The sequence below is a fragment of the Pseudochaenichthys georgianus genome, chromosome 11, assembly GCF_902827115.2.
Source record: "Pseudochaenichthys georgianus chromosome 11, fPseGeo1.2, whole genome shotgun sequence".
NCBI classification, from domain to species: Eukaryota; Metazoa; Chordata; class Actinopteri; order Perciformes; family Channichthyidae; genus Pseudochaenichthys; species Pseudochaenichthys georgianus.
Window position 1 is genome coordinate 14,446,089 of NC_047513.1, and position 27,870 is coordinate 14,473,958.

Consider the following 27,870-nt stretch of genomic DNA (forward strand, 5'->3'; position numbering starts at 1 on the left):
ATGGAGACTGGGGGATTTTTTTTTTTTTTTTTTACACCAATTATCCAATGTGTGATCTGGGGGCCTGGCTGGCTGTCATGCAGCCTCTGGTTTATTCTGTCTTTTAATCTTTCTAGTAATCTTGTTGCCACTGCTGAGCCGGTGTCACAGCAGTGAACTCCAAGACAAGACAATTCCATTAGGAGATGGCACGAGGCGGCATTCATTAGTGGCCCTGGCCAGATGCTGCGCCGCATATCGAACTGATTCCTCAGGACAATGTATTGTACCTCATCACAAAGTTCTTCCAGAAAGGGGGTCTCCACATATTCAGGAGGAAGCATTGAGAGAGCAGGTGGATTTGGAGTATCATTGTGCCTCCCTCCCATCCCTCAGTCTGTGCCAGGTCTATCTCAGCCTGCTCAGTATTCAACTCTGTCCACTCAAATCTTCTCTCAATCAATCGGAAGTGTTTAAGCAGAAAGCAGTGCAGACATGAAGCGTGTCATCCTCCTGCACCCAGTCCTCCCAGTGTCTCTCTCCCCTCACCGTCTGCATCGCCACACAGCAACTGTGGTGTTAGAAAGTGTTGTGAAGAAGCGCTGAGAGATGCCTCGCCTCTGCAACGATGTTTCACATCCTCTGCTTTTATAACACTCCCCTCTTTATCTCCACTGAAACATAAGTGCCTATATGTACGGGCAACCTTCACAATTCATAGCCTTGGGAGACAGGTGACTGATGTAAAGGGCGGGGGGATATAGCAGGAGCCGAAGAATGTATGAAAGAAAACACAAAAGATGTAGAGGTGGTGGAAAAAAAGAACATTTGGAGGAGAGGAGAGAGAGAGAGGAGTGAGAGCCGTGGTCGGTCAATTATTCAAGAGGGGCTCGTCGTGCCCTGGGAGCTGCTTTGAACACGCCTGCCGAGCGCCACCTGCTAATGGGCCACAGATTGACATGCTACCTGAGCAGACCCCCCCGTCCCCCGTCCCCCGTCCCCTCTCCTCCAATGTGGGCTCTTATCAGTGCTCTCTGGTGGAACGTGTAAATAATTACTCCATGACCAGTCTGCTGTGGGAGCTGGAGGATTGTTTGCACAAAGAAAAAAGAGGATATCTTTTTTTAAAAGGGCGATGGGTTATTTTAAGAAAACAGGTGAATTATTTATGTCAGCCTGCTCGGAAGTGTTGTGTGCATTTGCACTACCGCTTGTTTAGTGTATTCGGGGATACACAAGCTGAAAATGACGTCAGGGTGTTTATTCGGTAACACTGTAAGTTGCATTTAGCCCCTGTCACCGGGGAGTGTATTACTTTTGCTTGATGTTTTGTGTGTTTGGCCGTGTGTGTGGTGGTCTTTAGGGGGCTGGCGTGCGTTCATGAAGCCCTGAAGTTGCCATGGCTTGGAGATAAAAGACCAGATTATTCTACTTGGCATCCATTAGTTTGGCGCTGCCTGAATATCGTCCAGTATAAATCTGACCCAGAACTACTTTCCTTCATCTTCCTTTCTTCTTCTCCCCCTCTCTCTCCTGTCTTTGTTCTCTTCCTGGCTGAGAGAGAGATATGTGTGCCAGCCCAGATTCGGGGCTTAAAGACAGGAGTTATTTTTTAATTTTTTTTAAAGTGAATACCCTACTGTGGTTGACTTCCTGTGAGAGCAGCCGAGCCCCCACACTTTAACTTCAAAGCTTGTATACTACACCTTGATAATGGAAATGGCATTGATTTTACAGGGCGAGGAAGCATCTGTGGATTTACATTAGTGTTACATTTTACTCGAATGTTTTTTTCACATTCACTTTTCCACACACAGTTGTTGAATGTCTTTGTTTATCTTTTGGATCCATGAATACTATACTGATTTATCTCTTGAACTGTTCTTCTCTTGTGTGTCCTCTGCTCTGTCAGTGTCTGGACAGTTGGAAATGGGTGAGATGAGCACATGGCCACTGCGGCCTAGCGGGAGCTGCCTGGCACCCTCGCTGAGGGCGTGTGGATAATTCATCTTGATAAGAGCTTCTTTTGTGTGTCACCTCCCCTCCCCTCCGCTATCTCGCTTTCTGTCTCTCTACCTGTCTGCCTCACGCTCTCTCTCTCTAAGGACAGCACCCTTTATATTTAAGCAGCAGAACTACAATTGAAATTGGTGATGTCTTCCCTAAAGAAACAGGTCTGGTCTGTGACAAGAAGAGGCAGCATTTGGCTTCGGCTGCCACAATGTACCCACACCCAGGGGCGCCGTTTGCCGACAGGCAAGGCAGGCAACTGCTTGGGGCCCCGGACTAGAAGGGGGCCCCCAAAGAAGGTCGATGAAATTGGTCCACAGCAACGACAACATTAAACCCCCTTTGAATTTACTGCAATGACACATCGGCAACCCCACTAAGGGGGCATTATGCATAGCGCGCCGTCAAAAGCTGCTTCAAAATGTCAGTTTAGCAATCTCCGCTCCACCGGGGGGGGAGACATGCCCCCTCTTCTGCCTGGGGCCCCCGGAGTGCCCACACCTTTTAGTCAGACTCAATACCAAGTGAAAAGATAATGATCGTTCGTGTCGAGCTTCTGTGTCATTTCCGCTAATCCAACAATGTTCAGATCAGATTTCAAAGAAAATGTTTAAGGCTGTGTCCTTGATAGAGGTTGTGAAGGTTTTTTTAAAGACACTTTGAATTTTTATCTATTTTTTATTGCCAGTTTTACAAAATGTTATGGTCTAATTTGCACTTCATTAATTGTTTTCTGAAAGTACTCAAACGGTTTTATTTTCATAATGCAGCAGCCACCATATGGGCATTAGGTGCATAGACTCAACACAGATGTTTAGGCGACTCTACATAAAAACATTGATACCTGCCCTCGATAGTGATTTTCAGTTTGCCTTTGTAGTATATTGTATCTGTTCCTGTTCAGCTGCTGCTGATAGTACCCAAGACCAGGCTCAAAACCCGAGGTCACCGAGCCTTCGCAGCAGCTGGCCCTAGGCTCTGGAACACTCTGCCCCTCCATGTGAGGTCGGCCCAGACCCTAGGGGTTTTTTAAATCGACACTAAAGAAGACTCACTTCTTCTCCCTGGCCTTCTAGTCAGAGCGGAGCACGACTCATGACATTTCCCTGTGTTTTCTGTTGTAATTTATTGTCTTCTGTTTGCTATCGCAAAGTGTTTTTATTCCATGTACAGCACATTAGCTCGACCAAAATTCGTTTTTAAAATGTGCTATATAAATAAAACTTGAGCCATTTTCACAGAGTTGGTGGGGTCCATTATCAATATATGAATGCAGGACCTTTGCAGGAGAAGGGCTCTGTGGAGAATGAGTTGTGAGTTTCATTATCTGACGACATCATTCTGCAGAGTCAGATAAATAGTGAATGAGAGGCAGGAGGGGGATGTATGGGAGACAGTAAATGAGAAGTGGGCTCGCGCAGAGAGCAGATGTGGGCGCTGGAGCCTTTATAGTGAGGGACAATTAGAGCCTCACCTTAGGAGAGGTGGGCCCTTGTTATCACGGCTTGTCGCAGGATATAATCGCACCACCAACTCGGGCGGATGGATGACTATTGGAGGCTGATCGTGACCGGGGTCTAACTTCACCCCTCATACCGCTGAAGATTTTCATTCTTCATTAGGACAAGAGGGATTCCCATTATCTTTTCCCATTCTCCATTTTATTCTCTTTTGTGCGTGTGTGTCATCTATCCCGTTTTAATGATTACAATTTCTGCATGAGCAGACTTTTGGACATTACATGACTCCAGCCCAGATAGTTTAGCCACTCAAAATCCCAGTTGCATTAAACTAAAGCATAGTCATTAAAATATGGAGTTTGATTGCTGAATTTGAGTGCTCGCTAAAGTGCTCGCTGTATTGCTGCCAGTCTGAGCTGCCACACCGATGCAAAGCCTCGAGCACAGGGGCAGCTTCAGCCAGAAAAGCATTCCCAAGTGGTCGTTGGAAACATTTCAGTGTAATAAAAGGGAAAAAAATATGCCTAGTGGCCTCAATTACATTTATTTTATGCAAAGAGTCTAGTTGGAGGAGAGCCACGGTTTAATATTCAATATTCATCTACATTTCTGTTTGATATTTAAACTTCCTCTGTGGATGTCTCGAAAGTAAAGAGCAGCTTAAGCCACACAGATGAATCAATGGAATTTATGCCGTTCATATTTCTTCTGAGCAAGCTGCCAGCGACCCATAATGCTGTGTAAGTGATTTCATCAGAGTTTGGCCCTGTGGCTGTGGTGTTATTATGTTGATCATCATCAGTTTTGTTTCCCTCAATTCCACAATTCAAATACAGAAGCCCATCGAGGCAACTTCCAAACACTAAGCAATACGTTATTGAAGTTTGAACAGGTAAAACTATTTAGGGTGTTACAAGAGGAATGACACATTACAGTAAAACAAATCTGTGTGTATCACATAGTAGTAAAACGATTAGTTTTAATTGGCCAAGTGTTAGCATTTGAGTTTTTCTCTGTTTTGTGTCGATGTTTATTGAATTTATTTGCTTTTTAGACCAGCTGGTCTGACAAAGGAAGCTGTTCCTTTAGGCTGCGAGAAATTCTGATGTTTTATAGACGAAAGGATGCATTATTTAATTACACAACTGACAGATGAAGCTCTTTTATCAGACATTTTGAGTGGGTTTGCCACTGAATTGCTATCATTGTTATCATCTGGTGATCCTGTTGGAGGGTCCCAAACCCCCAGATTGGGAACTTGTGTGTATTTGTTGTTTATTTAGTCGAAGCTAGCAGCTGAGGCTCGAGTCCTGACTCATCGTCTCCTCCATCAGCCTGGCAGATAATTCCTCGCGTGCTGCAAGAAATTCTTTGTACTTTATTATGAAGCGCCACTGCATGCCGCTCTCATACAGTATGTGCATACAGTTAAAATGGCTAATATTTACATTTCTGAACGGGTCCCTGAAGCTCCATTACACCCACTTTCCTGCAGGAGCGGCCCGAAGCGAGGCTGAGGGAGACACCCAGCAACTGAGCTGCAGGGAGGAATCGGCAGAAAGTCCGTCCTTTCAACTGAAAGATCCATTTCTTGGCATCTGTGTCGGCAAGATTCTGCCCCGCAAGCTGCTGGATGCTGTTCTTTAGCTGAGGCTGCACTGTGACCTCCTGCTGAGAGGGGGGAGCACAAATTTCGCTTATAGGGGATCAATAAAATATCACTTTAAAGCTGAAATCCATAACTTTCTGCATGTTCAAACTACAGCCGCAATTGAGCGTTTAATTCTGCCGTTATGAAATTGTTTCACATCATTGTTATTGGCATGCTGTGTAAATGTCATGACCTACCAACATCATCACAGATGTAATAATTACCGCAGTGATTTATTTGGTTTGAAAGCGTTGGCATTTTTGAGGCTGAGAGTGGAGCACACTGTGAATATGAAGACAATCTTTCTCTTTCGTAAGTCATATGTTTTAGCTTAAAGATTTGTTAAGACTCAGCATCGGATGAAAAGGGAATTCCTGTCAAGGTGTCCTTGAGCAAGATTTCAGCAGAATATGCTGTGGGTAGGTGATGCAGCAGTACAGAATAGCTCCCGGGTGCGGGGGATCTGTAAATGTTAAAAACGTTATTGCGAAGCTTCCCTGAATTAGATAAAGGGCAGGAGAGAAATGTGGCAGAGCTCCTGGAACGAGTGAAGCAAAGGTAGAGGGCAGGGGAATGAGCCGTGGGGAGGTGATACTGAAATGGGTAAATATGAAAAGGTAATGTTCCTCAATTTCTTTGAGGCCGGAGTGGACAGAGGTTGTGGAGGAAACTGGGGGATGGCTCCCAGTGGTCTGATAGTAATGGAAGAGAGTTGCAGCGTCTGCCTCTTCCTGCAGTCTGGCTCAGCACTTGTTTCTCCCTCAGTCCTCCATTTTGGATCGAAACATTGTAAACCGGGCCGTTAATTGCGGCGTTAACTCAATCAGTGAGGACTCACAGGAGATATTGCGTGTTTGTGTGCGCTTGCATGCATGTCTGATGTTGTCTGTGTCCTTTGTGCGCATGTGTGCGTGCACAACTAATGAGTTTTGGTGCTGAGGTACAGAGAAAAACCGTAGAGCCCAGCTTGTCCCTGCCATGGGACTGGATTGAAGGTGTCTTGTCGGCGGTAAACAGGCGATCGGTGGATGGCTTTAAAGTCACGCCATTTCGCGCATCGGTAGCTTATCCTCCTGATGAGGCTGATGTAGATTACCCCTGAGAGTGTGTGTTTTAAAGTCATCAATGAAGAGGCCGTGCTGACCTCATCTTTACTCTGAGCGGCTTCGATAACTCAGACAGTGTCCCTGAAGAAGAACAAGATGGTTGTAAAAGTCTAATGAACTCATTTTTCATGGCAGCCATCTTGGAAAGCTTTAATGACAAACAACGCAGACACCAAGAAACATCTTTACAGTTAATTAGACATAGATTACTTCCTGTTGCTGCACTGGGTGTGATAGTCTGTGCACCGACGAGCAATTATGCAAAAGTAGATTCTTTAAATTGAATCATACCGCCACGGTGCTACTTTTGACACGGAAATAATCGGTTCAGGGTAAATAGTAGACGTGCAAACCAACACATAGAGCAAATTGGAGGTCAACTTGTTGAAATATTTGCCAGAAAAAGGGAATCCTGGCACAAAAAATATGTTGGCATTGAAATTAAAATAATGGGAAATATTAAAACCACTTTGCTAAAAAAATAAATAAAGGCCTTCATGAGTCAATTTCATTTTCCAGTGTGCACTCATGATATTATTTCACAAAAGTCAACCCCCTGCTGCTTTGTGAATTTAGAAAGAAAAGTACTGGTGTCTTTGTACTCTTGACAGCATTAATAGCTTCAGAGTGAAAACCCAAGTGTTCTTTTTCTTGTTACCCCGCAGTCAGAATCTATTACAGCCTTTTCTACTGCAAGGTTGGACTTTGTTTGTCAAAAGCAACAACTTGTCTCTTCAAGCTGTTTTAATGGATTTCCAAAACAGTTTGCGCCTCTGGTATGAACCTGCAGCAGCAGAAAGAAACGCCACTGACTTCAGACTGTGGAGAATACCTCGATGAATTTAGACTTTTCATATCCATTTATGTCAGTAGGGGGGAAAAAAACAAATAGAATTGCGCTGGTATCATTTTCCTTGAAAGTCAGCAGCGCGTATATTTCTTCTTTGATGATATCTGGCAAAACTATTATAGAGAAAAATGACATGGATTTGTTTCAGTTTTACGCTCAGAGGAGCAAAACAATAGTGATTGACACCGCTCGCGTGGAAGGTGAGGGAAATATCCCCTGTTAATTCCTCGTCTCTGCTTACAAATGATTATTTCTGGTGTTTTATTTGTTCCTACAAAAATTAAATGTGTTCTGTGTCTGTAGAAGATGTTCTGTTTTTGTCCACTGTATGCCTTTCCATTGTTATTTATTGATACCGGCAGTATCCTCCAAAGACTCTTTTTAGCGCAGAAGTGAAAGGTGCAGTGGTGCTATCTTTGTCTTCCTCTCCCCCCCTCCTCTTTACCTCTCTTTCTTTCCCCGCTATCTGCCTCCCCTGGCAGTCTTCACCACAAGTGCAGCCTTTACTAACTAGCTGCACACTCCCACTCATAGGAAAATGATGATGAGACAGAAAAAGCAGCACAGAGACAATGCACAGCGGGAAGAGGCGGAGAGATTTGAGCTGCGGGAGAAGAGAGACAACGAGAGAATGAGAGCCATCAGTCTTTTTTATGCACTTTTACCACATATATGTCCATCCCCGGGGAGCACTATGTCTCTGTCTGTCTCTGCCTCTCGTTCTGTGCTTTTCACTTTGTTGTCATCATTCAGTGCGTTTCCCTTCCTTCCTCCCCCCCCTCACCACTGTAACTTATTAAATCTCCTCTCACCCCCTTCTTCTGTTTCTCCTCTCCTGTCCTCTCTGCCCTGCAACCTCTCTGTCTTGTGCCGCTAAGTGGACTGCTTATATAACAGTGTACACCTAGAGGGACTCCTCTCACCCAGCCAGCCCGTTCTTCTCACCCCACCCTTGTAGTCTCCTGTTTCTTTTTTCTTCTCTTCTGCACCACCTTGCCTTCTCTTCTTCCTCCAGAGTCGTTTTTCCTTCCTCCTTTCTCCTCCTGCTTCTGATATCGCTGGCTTTACGATTGGTGCAAATGGTCCTCCTGCTGTGTAGCTATGTCTACTGAAGCTGAAGTGATAACCAAAACAGTAAACAGTAAAGTAACAGAACCGCATGTTCATCTGGGGATGAAACATGGAAAGATAATTGGTGACACTTGAAATAATTGTTTACAGGAAATAAGAGTTTACCTAGCTGAAATAATTGCCAAATGTCCTGCTCAAATATAAGGAATTGTTTATTTTTAGATCTCACATACTTGGGTTTTTGAATGCGGGTTGGACAAAACAAGCATTTTACTCACTTACTGAAATGTTTTAGGCTAGAGAGTCAATACATTCATCAGAAATAGTGATTTGTTTAGAAATGTATTGTTGTATCGCACTAGATTCATCCACAGCTTGTACACTGAAGTCTCATGGATACATCAAAAAACGTTTTTATTGTTCGTTAAGTGGCCTCTCGTGCAAATATGTTATATGTTCTCAAACCAGTAAATGTTAAAGCATAAAGAAAAAAGATATCCCTTGTGAGTTAGCAGCATTTGCTGTACTCTCTCAGTCGAATCGGAGGATGAAACAAACCCTCTTTATTTGTCACACATACATGCGCACAGCACACAGCACACACAGTGAAATGTGCTCTCTGCTTTTAACCCATAGTACTAGGAGCAGTAGCATTGAGTGTTATCCATACATACTATTTCACACACACACACACACACACACATACACACACACACACACACACACACACACACACACACACACACACACACACACACACACACACACACACACACACACACACACACACACACACACACACACACCACACACACACACACACACTTGCGTTCGGCTCCTCTCACCTATTTCTCAATGACTCCATCACTCAGACTTTTTACACGCACACATCCAGGATTCGCCTCATGGCATGTTTTCATATTCACCCCTAGGTCTATCTGCCTACCATTCTTTCTACCGCACACCCCCATTGTACTGCTTTATGCCCTTCTCTCCCCATCCCAAACTTCCTCCCCTCCTCCACCACCAAGCCCCCTCTCTAAATATAGTCCCTTTGAAGCATAGCTGTGTTGTCTCTCCCTGCAACACTGCAAGACAAAAGTCTGTCATCTCACATCTGAGCAGCGAGGACAGAAAGCACAGATAAGATTGATGGGCCTAAAAAGGAACACTGGTTAAGAGAATTGATATTCATCTGCCTCAGCGTGTGTGTGTGTGTGCTGTGTGTGTGTGTGTGTGTGTGTGTGTGTGTGTGTGTGTGTGTGTGTGTGTGTGTTGTGTGTGTGTGTGTGGTGTGTGATGTGTGTGTGTGTGTGTGTGTGTGTGTGTGTGTGTGTGTGTGTGTGTGTGTGTGTGTGTGTGTGTGTGTGTGTGTGTGTGTGTGTGTGTGTGTTGTGTGTGTGTGGTGTGTGTGTAGAGGAGAGGAGAGGAGAGGAGAGGAGAGGAGAGGAGAGTAGAGGAGAGGAGAGGAGAAGGATGGTGCAGGTGAGGATCCAGTAAAGAGTTGTAAGAGAACAGTGAGGAAGATGGCAAGACAGAAAGAGAGGGAGAGGTGTTATGACATTTCTGATCCACATTTTGTAATTGAATAATAATCTCTCAGGGGGCCTGACCCAGTAACGTATGCACGGATACACACGCAGCTTTGTGCGCGTGTGTGTAGGCACAATGCATACACAGTGAGGGGTGATGTGTGTGCTACTCTGTATGTGTGTAACAGAAAATATGTAGGAAAGAAGCAGGGGAGAGAAAGAATGAGTGAAAGAGGGGAGGTTAGCTCTTTAACAACAGACAGCGCAATACCTCCACCTGGTGGTGAAAAAGAGTCATTACTGCTATAGTTGGTGCAAGTTACTCATCACTGCAGCCAAGTGAATTCCCTTCTCATCAGCTCACCTGCAGGAGCCCTTTTAATGACTTCTACTTTGTCTAATTACAGATTGTGTAATTTACATAATAGGTATACTTAGTATTATAAACAGTGAAGATCACAGTGTGGTGGCGGAATGCAAAACCATGCCACATCATCGCCTCAGTGAGGAACCTTGAATCACGGATACTGTACTGCCATGTACGTCACGCACACTTTACCTTAGAGTGGCCTTCCTTACCTGCATGCAGCACACTCGTCATAGAGTGTGTCGTCATAGAAACCGTGTGCAGGCCGACTGTCGTCATAGAAACCGTGTGCAGGCCGACTGACAGGATCTCCTTCCGCCTCGATGACCTGGCTGGCTCAGGGGGAAAGACAAGAGGGCAGATTATCATTCTCAGCACTGTCCTAAGACTCGCTACGAGAAATGAAGAGAGGGAATGTGTATTTTTATAGGTAGAGGGGGGAGAAAGGTGTAATAGTATCTCGCTCAAAGAGAAGAGGGTGTTAATGTGCGCTTAGGGGAAATGTTTATAGCTCTCTTGCCTCTTTGTGTGGCTTTTACATTTACTAGTATGTGCTCAGTTTTATGTCATTGTAAATTAATTTTCTTGGGTTTCCATTGAAGGGGCCTTGGGACTTTTGGGTCTTGAAAACATGTTTCATTTTTTTACAGACTGAAGGATCAAATGATTGACTATCAAGAGAACTGCGAGGTTAAGGGGACAGTTCAAGCATTTGGAAATTCTCTTATTTGCTTACCTCCCAAGAGTGAGATGAGAAAAACACATCTGTTTAAGATCTTACTGTTCAATATGAAGCTACAGTCATGAGCTTAGCTTAGCATAAAGACTGGGAACAGGGGAAACTGCTAGCCTGGCTTTGTCCACTAGTATCTGCTTCCCAACACCTTTAAAACTAACCTGTTTACATGATACATCTTGTTTCTTTGTAGAGTCTAAAAACAGTTGCAGTTTTATTAGGTGTTATGTGCTGGGCTATTTCTTGACTGGGAAAAACTTGTTTTTCAGGTGTCTGGTTGCCTGGCAACCTAACGCTGGCAACAGGCCTCCAAATGACAAACTCCTCCTTTAACCTTTAATGAAAACAATTGAAGCCCTAGTTACTAATCCACAGTTCTCTCAGGCTTTTCTTCCTATTGTATTTCTCATTCCGTATTGTTATGCTCATAATGTGTTCTCTGACAATGTGAAATTGTGGCATTATTGAAGTGGAGGCTTTGAATAAGCCTGTTGGTTTTCTGCCATGTATTGTACTCTATATCATTTGTTATCTTAGGTATTTTAAATTGAGTAAATAAACCCTAACTTCCCTCTCCTCTTCTGTATGTCTTTTTCATTCAGGCTGCGAAAAGAGGGATTCACGGTGCAGGTGAGCGTCAACGACTACCTCGACATCTACTGCCCGCACTACAACACCAGCCAGCGCGGCACGTTGGAGCGCAGCATGGCAGAGCAGTACATCCTCTACATGGTCAATTACCGTGGCTACCGCACCTGCGACCCCCAGCTGGGCTTCAAGCGCTGGGAGTGCAACCGGCCTCACGCGCCCCACTCTCCCATCAAGTTCTCCGAGAAGTTCCAGCGCTACAGCGCCTTCTCGCTGGGCTACGAGTTCAATGTGGGCCAGGAGTACTACTACATCTGTGAGTCAGGCCTGCAGGCGCTGGGTTATTGTGATGCATAGAGTGCTGAACATCTTCCCTGCAGCTGCTGTCACGTATTGTTGGCGAGAGGGTGTTGCTAATAGATTCTGGAAGTTGAGCTGGGGACAAAAGCTGCAGCGCTGCACTTTGCACAGCTGATGTTGAGGGTGGCCTGCAGAGGGCACAACGTTGACATGGTGTGTGTGTGTGTGTGTGTGTGTGTGTGTGTTTGCTCTGTGTTTTAGCCACGCCCACCCACCACCACGGCCACAGCTGCCTGAGAATGAGGGTCTACGTCTGCTGCTCCACCGGTGAGACCCAACAACCCCGTCTTACCTCCATTTAAATCCATTTCTTCCCCTCATGTGTCACTACCCTTCCACTTTCCTCTCCCCTCCTCTTCTAAACACACAGAGGCAGAATGAAACGCACAAAGAGACACAAAACTAACATCTCACAATAGTTTTTTTTTGGTTGCCGCCTGCTCACTTGTTGAAGTTTTGATGATGGCGTCTTTTCCCTCGAAGCATACTTTGAGAATGGCGGCTTAATGTTATTCTCTATCTCAGTGCTATTACAGTAATGCTCTATCGCTCTCTCTGTGAATGGCATGCTCTCGTGAAGCCGTTGCAAATATGTAAAGAAAAAAAAAATGCAGCTCTCTCTGTCACTCCCCAACTCTCTCTCTCTGCCAAAGCTCTCTTGACCACCCCCTCCCACCTCATCCCTCTCCCCGACTGTCTGTTCCTTCTTCTCTCTCTGGCTCTGTGATGCCTGCTGCCCTGTGTAGTGTGTGTTATTTTTACCCTGGTAGCCTGCTTTCTCCCCTGCAGGCCTTTGATCAGAGAGCCCGGTGCTGAGAGCCCCCCCCCCCTCTCCTGTAACCTTGTCAGCACTAATACATCCCACACTCAGGCCAGTGTCAGCCCCTGTGTGTACACATCACCTAGACTCACCCCCCCCCCCCCTCCATCCCAGTGTCACGGCTAATCTATTGATGTGTCTTCCACGCCTCCATTTGCTTCTGTGTGTGTTTGTGTGCATCGCCGCGTGTGTCCGTGCTGTGTGTGTGTGTGTGTGTGTGTGTGTGTGTGTGTGTGTGTGTGTGGTGTGTGTGTGTGTGTGTGTGTGTGTGTGTGTGTGTGTGTGTGTGTGTGTGTGTGTGTGTGTGTGTGTGTGTGTGTGTGTGTGTGTGTGTGTGTGTGTTTGTGTGTGTGTGTGTGTGTGGTGTGTGTGTGTGTGTGTGTGTGTGTGTGTGTGTGTGGTGTGTGTGTGTCTACCCACGCTAGTTTTGCCGGCCGTAAATCTTTTTAATGTGTCCGTGTGTGCATGACTGGCTGTGTGTGCATTGGTGCATTTAGTCAGTTTACAATCCACAACCTTTGCTCAGCAAGGTCATTTTAACAGCTTGCTATCAGAAAGCTGTTGATTTGAGCTGCCTGCAGGTCGTTTTCATTTTCCCTGCGTGTCTCCCACCTCAACCCTCACTCGGCGTTAAGATAAGACAGAGATGTGAATATTCAGACATATGCTTTACATTAGCGGAGAGCTGCAACTTGATTGCTACCAGCTTCGATGTAGATTCACTCTAAATGCTATTTCATCCTCCTAACTGGGCACAATCAAAGGCTCACAAAGAAGCAGAACACACACAAAAGACACACCAACACGTCATTCATTCATGGGTGTTTTGGCAATGCAGACACAAGGTAATTCTATGTCTAGACGGACAGCTAATGTTAAAATGATTTCAATCAACCGGTTCCAAATGCATTTAATTTTCAGATGGAAGTATGATTCTCAGTGCAGGATTTCTTCAGTGGCACGGGCACACCAACTGCTCCACACTCTGCTATATCTGTATACAATTTAGTGGTGCCTGAAATGCACATTTTACCCTGTCTTGTCATTTTAATGAGGTGTTATTTTTCTGCATGTATATATAAATAGTTATTTATAATACTATCTTATATCTCTATGTGTGTCTGTGTGTGTGTGTGTGTGTGTGTGTGTGTGTGTGTGTGTGTGTGTGTGTGTGTGTGTGTGTGTGTGTGTGTGTGTGTGTGTGTGTGTGTGTGTGTGTGTGTGTGTGTGTGTGTGTGTGTGTGTGTGTGTGTGTGTGTGTGTGTGTGTGTGGTGTGTGTGTGTGTGTGTGTGTGTGTGTGTGTGTGTGTGTGTGTGTGTGTGTGTGTGTGTGTGTGTGTGTGTGTGCGCTCAGTTTCCCAGGCAGATGATGACTCCAGTCAGACCTCTCCCGACTACACAGTCAGGCCAAACATCAAAATACACAACATTGGTGAGTGACTGAGCTGCTGAAAATGTACAGCAGCCAATTGCCAGATGCTGGTCAATATTTGGCTGAGCCTGCAAAGCTCAATTTGTGCCTCACTCAATATGGAAAGGAACCAGTCATTTGTTAGGGTTTTTGTATTCTATGTTTGGCAAAAGAAAATCCACAGACCACGGATGGTTGATGAGTAAACCCTTTATGTTTGTGCTCTAGAGACTGATTCAGTAAGACTACAGTATGAGCAGTGCACCTGGAGTGATTCAGCAGTAGTGACACGCCATTCATTTCTCATACACATACTGTATTTTGTGTATACAACCTTCATTTACTCAACTACTGTACTTAATTAAAAACATAGTTTTTCATCCTGCTATTTAATTATTCTACTACAATTCAGGGGCAAATATTGTACTATTACTTTATTCAGATGAATAATACAACATATAATGTGTTTTAAATGCAAGACTCTTAACAGGGTATTTCTACACTGTGGTACTGTCTGAACACTATCCCTGGCCTCATGTTGCCTTCCATAAGGTTATTTAAATGAGTTTCACACAGTGATATACACATTTGGGAAACACTGGGAAAGAGTCTGAGTATTGGATCAATTTGAAACTCGACATAGCTGATACACCACGTTAACATATCCTACAAGTCATACACTCACTATCACACTCCCACTCACTCACAGGTAGAACCTCCACAAGGTCAGTAGAGCTCTTGTAGGGAATAAAAGGTCCATGTCTACTTAAAGAGAAAACATGTCAGCGAGCGAGTCAATTGTGCAGCGGAGTGGTTACATAAACCCTGTATTTCTCTTTTTCGTAAAAGCTTCTTGCCGGGAATCATTTAGTATGCTTGTTTCTGGGAGCTGTGGGCAGTCTGTGACGAGGGCTAAGAGAGTGTGACCTGCCTGAGATGGAAACTGAGACCAAGAGAGAGAGGAGAGAGAGACGAGAGAAGGAGAGAGATGAGAGAGGAGAGAGGACCGGAGAGAGAGAGAGAGGAGAGAGAGAGAGACGAGTATGAGAGAGAGAGGAAGAGAGAGAGAGAGATGGAGAGAGAGAGAGAGACGAGAGCGAGAGAGAGAGAGGGAGAGAGAGAGGGAGAAGAGAGAGAGAGAGAGAGAGAGAGAGGAGGAGGCAGCCTGACGCGACTTTATTCACGCCTTCATCTCCTCCCGCCTTGACTATTGCAACTACGGCATCAGCTCCACCTCCCTCAGTAGACTCCAGCGTGTCCAGAGCGCAGCCGCCAGACTCCTCACCCACACCAAATCATGGCATCATATCACCCCGGTCCTCAAAGAACTCCACTGGCTCCCCGTTTCACACCGCATCCATTACAAACTCCTGGTCCTCACTTACAAAGCCCTCCACCATCTTGCCCCCCCCCCCACCTCACTGACCTCCTCACCCTCTACCAACCACCCCGGTCCCTCAGATCCTCCTCAGCCGGTTTGCTTTCAATCCCCAAGGCCAAGCTTCGGGGACAGAGCCTTCTCTGTGGCAGCCCCGAAGCTCTGGAACTCCCTCCCCCAAGACCTCCGTGAGTCTGAGTCCCTCACCCTGTTCCAGTCCCGCCTCAAAACCCACCTCTTCAACTCTCTATCCATAAGCCCCCCCCCTCTCAATCAACTTCCTCCTGACTGCTTTTCTGTTGTGTTTTGTTTCTTTTTGGCTTTGTCGTTGTTTTGTTTGTCTACCCTCCATCCCAAATGTAAAGCATCTTTGGGTTCAGAAAAGCGCTATAGAAAATTAATACATTATTGTTGTTATTATTATTATTATACACATGCCACAACCTGAGGGACAGTGAATGACACACACACACACACACACACACACACACACACACACACACACACACACACACACACACACACACACACACACACACACACACACACACACACACACACACACACACACACACACACACACACACACACACACACACACACACACACACACACGTGTTGAAATGTAATTGTATCACTGTATATATATATCATCAATAATATGTAAACATTTGAAATGTATGTTAATGTTGTTAATTATTTTGTACTGTGATGCTTTGGCAGCATTGTTTAATTTAACTTTCATGCCAATAAAGCCCCTTTGAATTGAATTGAGAGAAACGGGCAGAAAAAGAGATGAAACCAGAGTGGGGGCAGATAAAGGGGGGAGGGGGGGCAGAGGAAGAGAGACGAGCTCAGTGGTGGGCGAATTGCTCAGCAGTAACTCGGGCTCGAGCTTACGTAGAATTTAATATAAAAAAACACACACTGGCAGGGAATCAGACAGAATCATAGCCTCCAGCATTGTGATGCATGTTGCTGAATACATGTGGAGGAATAACCAAATGGAGACACACAGATTTATGCACATACTTAAAAACAACTGTGATGGCCCAGCTGACCGCTGGACTCCCACTCTCTGACTCACCCTCAGGACCAGACTCGGCATCAACACTTCCCTCCTTCTCTCCACATAGGCTTTGGACTTTCCGACATCCTCGTTACTTTAATATTAGCTCTGCTTCTACGTCACATTGTTCTTATTTAACAGGGTGTTTTCAGGATAAGTCCGGCCTCTGATGACTTCTTGTTTTCGTAATGTCTAAAGGTCGTATTAGGACTGATAAGTTAGTAGCTGAAATGTTGAAACATAGGTCAGATATGGTAAGAAACATTAGCATTGAGAAAGCATACTTTAAAGAGAAAGTCGAAGCCAACAATACAAATAGTACTCAAGCTGTCGGCTGTAATCACTGCAGTTCATCATTTGTGAAATGAGACGCTGCCACCATTTGCAATCTGTGTGCAAGCGGTGCGTGTGAAGCCCTTTTGGTAAATGGGACGCTGTTGGCTTGTTTACAACCTGCCTGATCATCTGACTGGCTCTTCTTTGTTGCCCCATTAGACAGTCTTCCAATATCATTATTTTGATGATTCCACTATTTAACCCAAATGAGAAAAACAACATCCATGTTGTAATGAAGCAGAATGAATCATCCTTTAAGTGTGAATCGACTTAATTTATCTTCTTTTGTGATTTATATTCTCTTAATCCCTTGACACACACAGTTGCTCTGTATAGCAGAAAGCAGATATTCATTATGCTAGAGCATCTGGAAACAAACGGCTTGTTGCCACACATGTGCCACAAGGGTTCAACATCAGTCTTGCTGCTCAAATTAAGCATAGTTTCCGGGAGCAAAGCTTTGTATACTCTGTCCTATCTGCCATCTGTGACTTGCCCTTAAACAACGTCCTCCTATATTGAGTGCCTGCAGCAGTACAGGGCTGATGGCTGCACTATAAATAAGGTGCTGGACCGGAAAATGCAACGGATCATTTTGAGACGCATCAATAGGCTCTGGCACATTTGATTCATCTGTTCTGAGTGCAGATTCTTTCTGAAAATCATTCATGAGGTATAGCTGTGATGCACCGAGCAAACTGAGACCAGGGCTTCGTGGACATGAAGAGTTTAAACACTGATTCAGAAACATGGTGGACTTCCTCTGGTGCAGATACCCCCTGTCAAGCTGGCCTCTTAACCTTGTTTGCCTTATCAAAGCAACAATAGATTTGAACTGGTCAAAGACGAGCACAGAATCATAGTAGATTTGTGTAGGTATATAGAGCCTATATCGAATATTGCCTTTTCATAAGAGATATTGTGAATGGGGGAAATAGTGATTTATTGTGATAAGGGCTTATTTTGTTTTGTTGTAATAGTATTTATCAGTATTAAGTTATTCATCCATCACACCATTTACAATTGACATGAAGATCAGCAATTAAGATCAGGTCATTTGGGCCTTCAAGAGATATTCATATTAGATTTGTTTAATCAGTTGTAGTCTACCAGAAGCTGCATCTCTTTTTATATAAGCTTGATTAAATAGTGTTGATGCTTTTTTCCTTAGAGGTAGCTCCAGGTAGCAACAGTATGAAGAAAGATGTGCCGTAAGCCCCCCCCCCCCCCCGACCTTTAGAGCTCTTCTCATACATGATGGGTCCATCGGCTCCTGTTGTTTACGCCTCACTGCGAGCCTACCATGGCTGTGGCACGAGATGTTATCAGACCAGACAACTCATCAACAGTCTGGAGCTGATGTTTCTTATCTCACTGTATGCCCCCGGCACTTTCCCGTGGACAGGAGAGCTCCTTCACCAGCGTGCTCCACACTCCGGCGAGACTGCAACACATTGTAGGCTTGGAAATTGATTTCTGTATCCCACAATTGTACTATGATGTTAGGTGTCATACTGTGGACCCTTGATAACTTGTTATGGCCCGAGGCGCCCGCCGCCCCCCCACACTCACCTTCCAACAGCGGCATCTCAAAATAGCAAGGGTTTCAGAAAAGTGCAGCTTTGTGTTTGTCAAAGCTTCTAACATCCACAAAACAATCTGTAACACCACACGAAATTAACCACTTTAGTGGAGTGGAGCTGTGGCTGCAGACATGGCTGAAGACTCTTCCATTGGTCACTCAGTGAAATAAACTATAATCTGTGGAGTGGTGGTTCACTGAACATCCCAGGCGGTGTGCACATTAAAACACTGGATCCAGTAGGCCGTTTAACATTTTATTTTATAATCTGGTGGTTTTGGAGCGGTTACAGCACGTGTGAAGAATATGGATGTTTTTATATCATGTAATGCATCCACAGGATTAACTGCTCACTTTCCTTCAACATATTCCTTCCTTAATCAAAAGGAAAAGCGCTTTGTTCTGCAGCCTCTGGACGGAAGGAAGGGAGTGACAGGCCTGAAGGGCGGAGTTTATAGACCTTGGTAGGGAGTGGTCTACACGTGATTGGCACTAGTGACTCGGGTAGAGAGGAGAGTTATTGACATTTTTGTAGAGACGAACCGGACAGACACTGCGACCTGAGGCCCCGCCCCGAGGTAGTGCTGGTTTATATTCTCCCTAACAGACTGTTTTCAGTTTGAGTTCATGCCGGTGCACTGTGGTGTGAATGTCAGTGTCGTGTGTCATCGCCACTGACAGATGCCTCGTGTTCCTTAAGAACAAGGACGTGGGCAAGTGCCAGTCACAAGCAGGACAAACCAGAGCGGTCTCAGACAGACGTGGCACCAACAGAATTCCGTACATTCATCAGACATCAGCTGTTATGTTTTGTTGTTGCTATCTCTTATCACATGCCTTGTTTTAACTTGCAGACAATTACTGTCTGCGTCATATTTCGCAAACACCAGGCAAGGATTTAGCCTAACAGTGAAACAGCATTTTGAAAATGTATTGCCAGCTTAGTTTGTTGTATCCTCGGTTGAAAGCCAGTTTGATTTGTTAGATGAAGATACGCCAACTGGAGCTCTTACACACTGGGACATGATGTAAAGTAAATGTAATGAGTTTTGGATAGACAAACGCAAGATTGGTCTTGGTTTTTAGAGACAATTTATCAAATAGATATCTCCTTTCTTGAGTCAAAACAAGTATTTGTCCTCTTTCCAGTGTCAATTTGATGTTTTAACCCAAATCATTTTCTAATAATACAACATAACATCAGTATGACAACTCCTCTATTATCCCCACTTCACTTACACATGTGTATATCTCTTATATGCATTAATGTGAGTTATTTCAATACGAAATTGTAGCTTTTTTCTGCATTTAGTTTAATTACTTTATAGAAAGAAAAAAAAAATTCTCAGTGGAGCCAGTCCAGGCTTTTCTTACGGTTGTGTAAGCAACACAGCCCTGTCTGGTTCCTTTTGTTTTATTTTTTTCTAGAGTCTAGATATAATGGGAAACGTGATGTTCAGAGAGAGCATAATGACTCAGTGCAATCCACCTTTTACTGAATATTAAAAAGTGTGTTGTCGCAGCTCTTTCTCTTTCTTTCCCCTCCAGCTAATGTTCTGTTGTGTCTAATCAATGGCAAGGCCATAGCAATTTGGTTTGATTGAAATCCCTCTAGGATAACATCATCATTAGTGTGAAAAGAGGAATATATGAAAAAAACAGATCAGAAACAAAAGTGTGTTTTAATTCTCCATCCCACAGGGGGGAAAGGCCCATATGTACTGTAGCAGTGCTGATGATAATTGGTGGTTTGTTAATAGCACCATGCCATTTGCTCTGCATGTGTTAAAGCACAATTTGCATGTATCACACATTGCCTTGAGATTGATGAAATAATAATGTAGTAATGGTTTGTTTCCTTCTGTCTGACACACACACACACACACACACACACACACACACACACACACACACACACACACACACACACACACACACACACACACACACACACACACACACACACCATCCATGTATCTTGTTCTTTCACACTCACGTTCTTCTCTCTTCTCACTTGTTCTCTTTCTGTGACTTTCTCTCCAGATGAATTTAACCCTGAAGTTCCCAAACTGGAGAAAAGCGTCAGTGGCAGCAGCCCATCACGTGACCGCCTTATTCTCACCGTGGCGATGCTGCTCCTGTCTGCTGGCCTGTTGTCCTAGCGACGTGTCACCGTGAGTGACACTTGATGCATAGCTGGGACCGCCTTGTCCGAAGGGCTTTGTATCCACCCAGTTGTGAACGTTGGCAGAAACACAGAGGAGGACAAAGTAGAGGAGCAACAGAACCACAAACAAAAGGACGAAGGAAAAATTCTTGAGTGAACTTCACTAGACTTTAAAAAAAAAAAAAAAGGAGAGGCCTTTTTGCTGTCATATGTACATCAGTGTAGTTTGACCCTCCATGTGTCGTTGAACATCATCGTCATATGAATACCACAGCATTTTTTCATGTCGGTGTGTTTGCTACAACATGGAGACCACAACCAATATTCAGCCAGCAGGCAAGTGAGTAAGAGAAATACTAATGAGTTGGATGTAGACTACACACTCTTTTTGTAGCATGGATATTTAAAAAAATCACCTGTGGAATCGTAAGCAGCTCTGTCTTCAGCTTTTTTGTGACTGTAGGCTTTGAAGAATTTGGCGAACTTCGACTTTGCAGTGGAAGTTTAGGCCTTGGACCATGGACAAAGTGTACTGATGGATGAAAATCAACTAAGATGCAGTAAAAAAGCAAGCTGGACTTTGGATGTGTATTAATATCTATACAGGGTATGTATATTCAGTCGTTGGTGAGAACTGCTGCCATTATCCTGGAAATAGAAGAATGTTGTTGAGCTGGTATGAGGGAGCTGCTGGTTATAAATGCTCAAAATGTCTCTTTAGAAAAGGGGAAGACTTTGTGAGGATATCCACAGGCTTTTCAAGAATCCATTTTCACCAGACATCAGAAATACCCCTGGCTTTGTGATAGGTACAGATGCAAAGCCTGCGTTTGTTAGGAGATAGCGAGTGCCCTCTTACAACAAGTCCTTTGTCTGCATTTCCTGCCTTCACACTGTAACAACCCTAGAAAAATACAGACCCTGGACTAGTAATTTGACGGCATTTAAATGTGGTAGATGTGTGTTTTGTTCCAAGGCATTGACCTTCAGCACTTGGCGTAGTTTTCCCCGGAGGTCAATCCTTTCTCCTCGCAGCAATCAGCATGACTCATTCAGAATAACACTAATTTACAATTCTTAAAAACCTCTCTCCACAGCGAGTTCCCTTTTAATCCCAGACAACCCCATCTATTTCCTTTCCACTTCACATGTTCCCAGCCAATCAGTGCTGATGGCCATTACAGCAGTCACAGTCACCATGGAAACGACCCCATACAGTTGCCAGAGTGCGACAGGTGCCTGAGGAGAAACGGTGCTTTGAGTCTCAAAGTAACGCTGCCGCCATTTTGTTAGGGGAAAAAAAGAAAACACGTGTGAATGTGCAAATAAAGTTCACTTTTTTATATTGTTATACAGGACAACGTAGGCTGGCATTAATCAGATTACAATGTTGTGCTTTTTTAATTGATTTACTTTTCAAATGTATTTATTTTAACATTAAAGTATATTATTTATCTACCTAATTTATTAATGTGCATTTGAAGGCCTTTGCTTGATAAGCTACTGTGCCATTTTTGTATTCTTCTTTTTAAACAGTGGCATTTTTACTGCAGCATTTTGCTTGTGTAGATAACTAGGCAGATGTTATTATGCCTGACAAAAAGAGAGGGTTATTGGTTATGACTAATCAGTTGGGATATACCCTCAGTGACCCTGCTCTCATGTAACAGGTACTGCTAAACAGATTATGTTGAAGCGCATGTCATAAACCAACTAATGCAAAGACGCAGTTGACGGAAGGGCAGCGCTCCTCCAGTGCTGCGCTTGCGAAAACGAAGGAGTCTGCATTGTAATGTATATTTATAATACATGCCGGTAATGGAGTGTGTGTGTGTGTGTGTGTGTGTGTGTGTGTGTGTGTGTGTGTGTGTGTGTGTGTGTGTGTGTGTGTGTGTGTGTGTGTGTGTGTGTGTGTGTGTGTGCCCGCGCGCGCGCGAGCGCGAGCAAGAGAAAAAACATGTGTGCACATTTGTGTGCGTATGTATGTAGAATGTGTTTGTCTGTGCTTTTTCGAGTATGTTGCATTTAGGAATTTCGTACCCGTCAAGGAGTCGTTTGTAGGATCTGAATATGCAAGTGAGTTGCGAGAGAATGTGCTTTTCTGTAATGTTAGTTTACGTTACGGGGTTTGGGAAGCGGGCGAAAAGCATTTACTGGTGTTGAAGACAACCACAAGAAATGTGTTTACCTTTGACAATAATGAGTAAAAAAAACTGTAAATTGATCCAAGAATGTTTAAAACAATGCCGATTAAAATCTTTTTGCAGATTTACTTCTGTGTGTTTATTTATCAGTGTGTAACAAACTCTCTGTACTGTGCATAGAAAAGACATGCAGCCTTCTCCTTCACCCTGTTCCCTTACTTTATCTCAACAGTGACTCCTTCACCTTCACTCACTCTGCACTCACTTCTGTTTGTTTTTCTGAAGCACCATACTTGAAAGCGAGGCTCTCCCTCTTTCTCTCACACTCCACTTTTAGATATGTTGGTTGTGAGTTGATAGCGCTCCTTGCTACACATACTCTTGGTGTAAAACTATCACCCTTTCTCACATAGCCCATCCTTACGGCACCTCGCTTCAGTTTCCCAAACACGTCTTCTGCCATAAAACATAATGACAGCGTGGGGGGGAGTCACGACTCCACATCTACCACTCGATCCATCTCTCTCTGTTAAAAAAAGAAAAAATAACACCTGCAAGCCATTCATGTCTCCCCAAATCTTTCTCCACACATCGTTCTCTTTCCCTTTGCCCGTCGGCTTCTTTCTAATCTGTGTACGCGGAACAGAAAGAATCTGACAACGAGGACGGACACACGTCTTAGATGCACTAATGTCCATGTCTAAAGGGACGGATAGGGCAGATTTGATGTTGTCTTTGATGTTGCACATCAGGCCAGATATCACATTAGAGAGAAAGAAGTAGAGCAGACTCTGCTGTCGGCTGTCAAACCCCTCACTTCCAGACCTGGGTCAAAGAGTGTTTGCATGTGTGTGCAAAGGCAGAGCATGCGCCAAGAAACGTTCCAAGTTAATTTAATATACTTTGTGAGTGACAATATACTCAACGAAATGTGAGCCGTATTTAAACCAGCAGGTAAATTAAGCGATCCCGTCTATTATATGTGTTTCACAGCTGTTTGACTTTGATTCGGTCTGACATTTTGAGCTTTTAGCCTGATAATTGTTGAATATCACAGTATGTGTTGGCTTACAATCCTTTGCCACTTATAGGTTTGGACTTGCACATTAAAGTTTCAGTGTTTTGACACTGAGAGAACAGGAGAAGGGTTTTAGCTTCTGCTCGAGGGCCTAAATTGGCAATTTAAACCATCATTTTGCAAGAAATCAGCCGGCTTCGTTTCCTGCAGTGAGGCTTTCTCTGGATAGTTATGTAAGGGAATTAACACCGTCATATTTACACCTTAAATTCCTGTCTGAAATGTATGGTTTGCTTTTGCCTAAATTCAACCTTAATTGATCTGAGGATGTGGATTAAAAATTGCCGACTCTTTCCTAAGCAGCTGACACAGATTCTCACTTTTCCACAGAGAAACAGATATCCAGCATCGCTCGGTCCAGACTCTAACTGCGGAAGACATTCCATTTAGAAAAAGGAGATGACCTGTTCCACGTTAGAAGACTTATCGTTTTCTGAATCATTTACTGTGAGATAAGCCATCTGTAGCACGAGCAGGCCTTTGCCGTCGTCGAGAATAATTCCCCTGACAAGCTGCACCGTCTGGCCCAAACAATGAAACAGATGCCTCCTCCTCAGAGATCTTGTTATAGCTCAGGACATCAATGAGACAATCACCGAGACGGTGCCTTCATGTGCTGTTTGGAAACTCCGCTTTCAGGGTTTGAGATCGTAAAAATGTTTTATGTTTAGGCAAGATGCCTCTAGCTAGTGACTTTAACCAAAATGTTTACATATACTGACACTACACATCAGAGTTCACATTGTACGTCTATCTGTATGCCCAGCTTGTATTTGTGATATTTTCTTTTTTCCAAAATGCCTTTCAATCCAGAAAAGCTTCCATGCCTCTTCCTGTTAAGTGATTGTATTCCTTTGCAAACAATAGCATAATTAGTAGGGCACACTTTTATTTCCTTCACTCTTTTGCATTTAATGGCCCCTATACCAAATGTGGGAAGCCTTTTTTTGTATCTCTGTGGATTCCTGTTTATGAGAGACTTTGAAGTGGCATATACTGTTTACAGCCAGGCATGTTTGTGTAACAGGAGGTAAGGTTTCAGTTTAAGGTGCTTTCTTGTGTCAGATACTTGTAGGTTTTCCAGCTACGATTTATGATGACATGGAAAACATCTCCTCCAGGTATGTTGTTGCTCGAAAGCAGATATTATGAGAATGTTCTGCACATTGTAACCCCCTAATCTACTTTTGACCCATAGGTGTCGCCAAAGCTTTCTTTCATTCTGCACCTCTACTGGGGAAACTGCAGTGAGATGCAAACGGAACATCTGAAAAACATTATGCAACAGATTCACTGTAAATATGTTTGCCTATAGGATAGAACATTAATTCAGACCAACAATGATGACTTGGTTTTGTATTACACGGCCTGTGGTCCCTGGGTAGATTTTGCTATCTTTATTACTCAAAACAGGCCTGAATGTATTATTAATCTGCTGAACTTCAGTGGGACTAAAATAATAATATCTCACAAAACTCATTCAGGGAGTTCATCGTTGTAGCCCCTGTTTGATTTCTGTTTAAAAGTGCCAGAGAGGCAGCTCAGGGAAATCTGTGAGATTAATAAGTGTGAACACTTTTTTAAAAATCATCAAGGCAACATATGGTAAAATATAGAACATTATATGTAAAGGCCTACAGGATGAGTTTATGTTAACCTTCAGGATTATTTGTACATAGGGGAGTTCTCAGGGATTAAGACTGTTTTACATTTACATTTAAAACATTGATTATTTTACATTTAAACCTACATTTATCTTAATTTTGTATTAGTCTGAGCATTCTGGGAACAGCTTTGTTGGTGTTGTTGCTCTGTCAATAAGGCACAGACAGAATGCCCTTTTTAAAAGTCGACTTGTATTTCTGTCAGTATGCAACACAGCACTGTGTCTACTTTTTAAGACACACTGTATCTCTTATCTCTCTTTTACATAAGAAAATGGTTAGTTTAGTTTACAAAAAGACTGGCTTGTTTCCAAAAGTCATCCAGCAGCACCTCTTAAGCTCACATAGATTTGATCTCACTCGTTGAATTCTTTAATATGTAAAAACAACAAGTTGCAATTTTACAGGGAGTGTATGGGCTCAGAACAGTCTCATAATACACACATGCACACAGAAGGATTCACACTTGTATTTCCGGATCCACACAAATGTGTTCCGTTTCATATACATGTAAATAAAATCCAATTACAGATTTTTTTTTACATATGTACATTCCTCACATATTTGTTTTCCATTTAAAACCTCTGAACCTGCAAACACAAACCGCTTTCTGTGCATGGATCGCTGTGCATTCGTGTGTGGGTTTTTTGAGACTCCCCTGACGGTCAGCCGATTCGTACTTGTAATTGTTTCTATCTATAGCCAATCAGATGTCTCCTCCATTCTAAGCCAATCACATGAGCGCGCCCCCACGAGGGTATGATTTCTTGCGTTCATGACGTAGCACTTCATGTACGCATTTTGCGCAGTCCGGTCAGCTCGCTAAACAGAGGGAGGAGCATCAGGTGATCATGCAGAGCTGCGAGTCTCCGTCAGACTCAGCAGCTGATCTGATCTCTCTCTCGCGTCCGTTTATACTTCACTCGCGTTTGTTACCTTTTTACTAACGGTATCTCGGCACCGAAACCGTAGTTTCGGTTACACACCGGTGGTTTCTGACTTGGCTCGTGGTCAGCCAGTAACCAGCTGCCCAGACATTTCGAGGGGAAAAGGGATGCAAACGGGGTGTTCGTGTGCCGTGGGAAGAACCTCTGTTTATTCACGTTCTTCAGACTAATCAGTTACATTGACACTGTATTGCATAGGCCTACATACAGACTAGTTACTTTTCCCGTTCTGACCACTTTCTCTATACTTTCGTCTCTTTCTTCATAACTTCGCCTTGGCCATTGAAGAAACACACTCCTCAATGTCAGTCTTGGTACTTTATTGACAAAGATGACGACACCCTGAAACAGAGCAATGCCGCAGGATAAGCTGACAAAGTATTACATACATGCATGTCATGACCAATACACACATATTAAATTACATATACTAAAGACACACTAAACAGTAGTGGAAACAGTCTTACATGAGTGAGTGGATGAACGTCTCAACTCGAGGCGGAGTGAATGAACAACATGTGAACTAAAATGGCCGCTAGGCACTACCGGGTCAAAGCACGGCATATCCGGGCAGCGACAGCAGTGACGCTGCCCTCTTGTGGCCGGCGATAAACTCTTCATCCCCCCCAGACCGGAAAGCTGTGGGACGGAATAGGTTAACGGTCTAAATCCAGCTGCCGGACTCGGGCTCGTAACGTGCAGGCGGCCTCCTCACGCGGCCTGGCCGAGTAGGCTGGGGCAGCATCGGCGGCGACTGTGGCACCGGTGCGCCCAGGAAGGCGGGGGAAGCGCCCATAGCCGAGTCGCGGGGTCCAACAGCCGGCCGCTGAGCGATCCCCTGGGGCGTCGCCCAGCCCGGGTGGATAGGTGGGGGCTGATGGTCCAGAGCAGCGGGCGGCGGCAAGGGTGCAGCCGGCTGCTCACGAGCGCAGGGTGTGGCCGGCGTATAGGCACGGAGGAAGCGCCGGTTGCGCAGTGTCAAACGTCCCGAACCGTCAACCCTGATCCGATACTGGTCGTGGCCCGGCAACTCCACCACGATCCCTGACCTGTCCCATTTATGGGGGCTCGGGCCTTGCTGGTTCTGGAGGAATACCCTTTCGCCGAGTGCCAATTGGCGGAGCGGTCTTGAGTGAGTCCCCAGAGACTCGGTGGTACGGGACATACGGGTCCGAAGGGCGTCCTCCTTCGCTGCCCATGCCTCGCGCCATAGCAGGCGGATGTGCGGGTTCGAGAACTTCTCGAGGCGGTTCACGAAGGAGAGCGAGCCACGAAGGGGGCGGGCAAAGATGATCTGCGCTGGCGAGAGGTTGCAGTCCGGGTCAGGCGTGTTTCGCAGCTGCAGCATAGCACGCAGGAAGCGGTCCTGATCAAGGCCGCCCGACGGGCCGGTGTTGGACATCAGGAGGCGCTTAGCGGTCTTAACCGCAACTTCTGCCCTCCCATTCGACTGCGGGAAGCTAACGGACGACACACGGTGTTTGACGTGCCATAAGCGGAGGAAGTCCTCAGTGTGGCTCGCCTTGAATTCCGGACCACCGTCGCTCGAGAGCTCCTCCGGTAC

General features: G+C 44.6%; 1 protein-coding gene across 1 annotated transcript in view; it reads left to right on the plus strand.

Annotated features, from left to right (window-relative positions):
* The window catches only part of efna3a (ephrin-A3a), a 58,622-nt gene extending 35,905 nt beyond the window's left edge, over positions 1–22,717 (plus strand). The window contains exons 2-5 of the mRNA XM_034094733.2: positions 11,365–11,666; positions 11,912–11,977; positions 13,885–13,962; positions 20,350–22,717. Of these exons, the coding sequence (XP_033950624.1) occupies positions 11,365–11,666; positions 11,912–11,977; positions 13,885–13,962; positions 20,350–20,468 (565 nt within the window). The 3' untranslated portion in view covers positions 20,469–22,717. The remainder of the gene's footprint in view (positions 1–11,364; positions 11,667–11,911; positions 11,978–13,884; positions 13,963–20,349) is intronic.
* Positions 22,718–27,870: the final 5,153 nt, after the last annotated feature.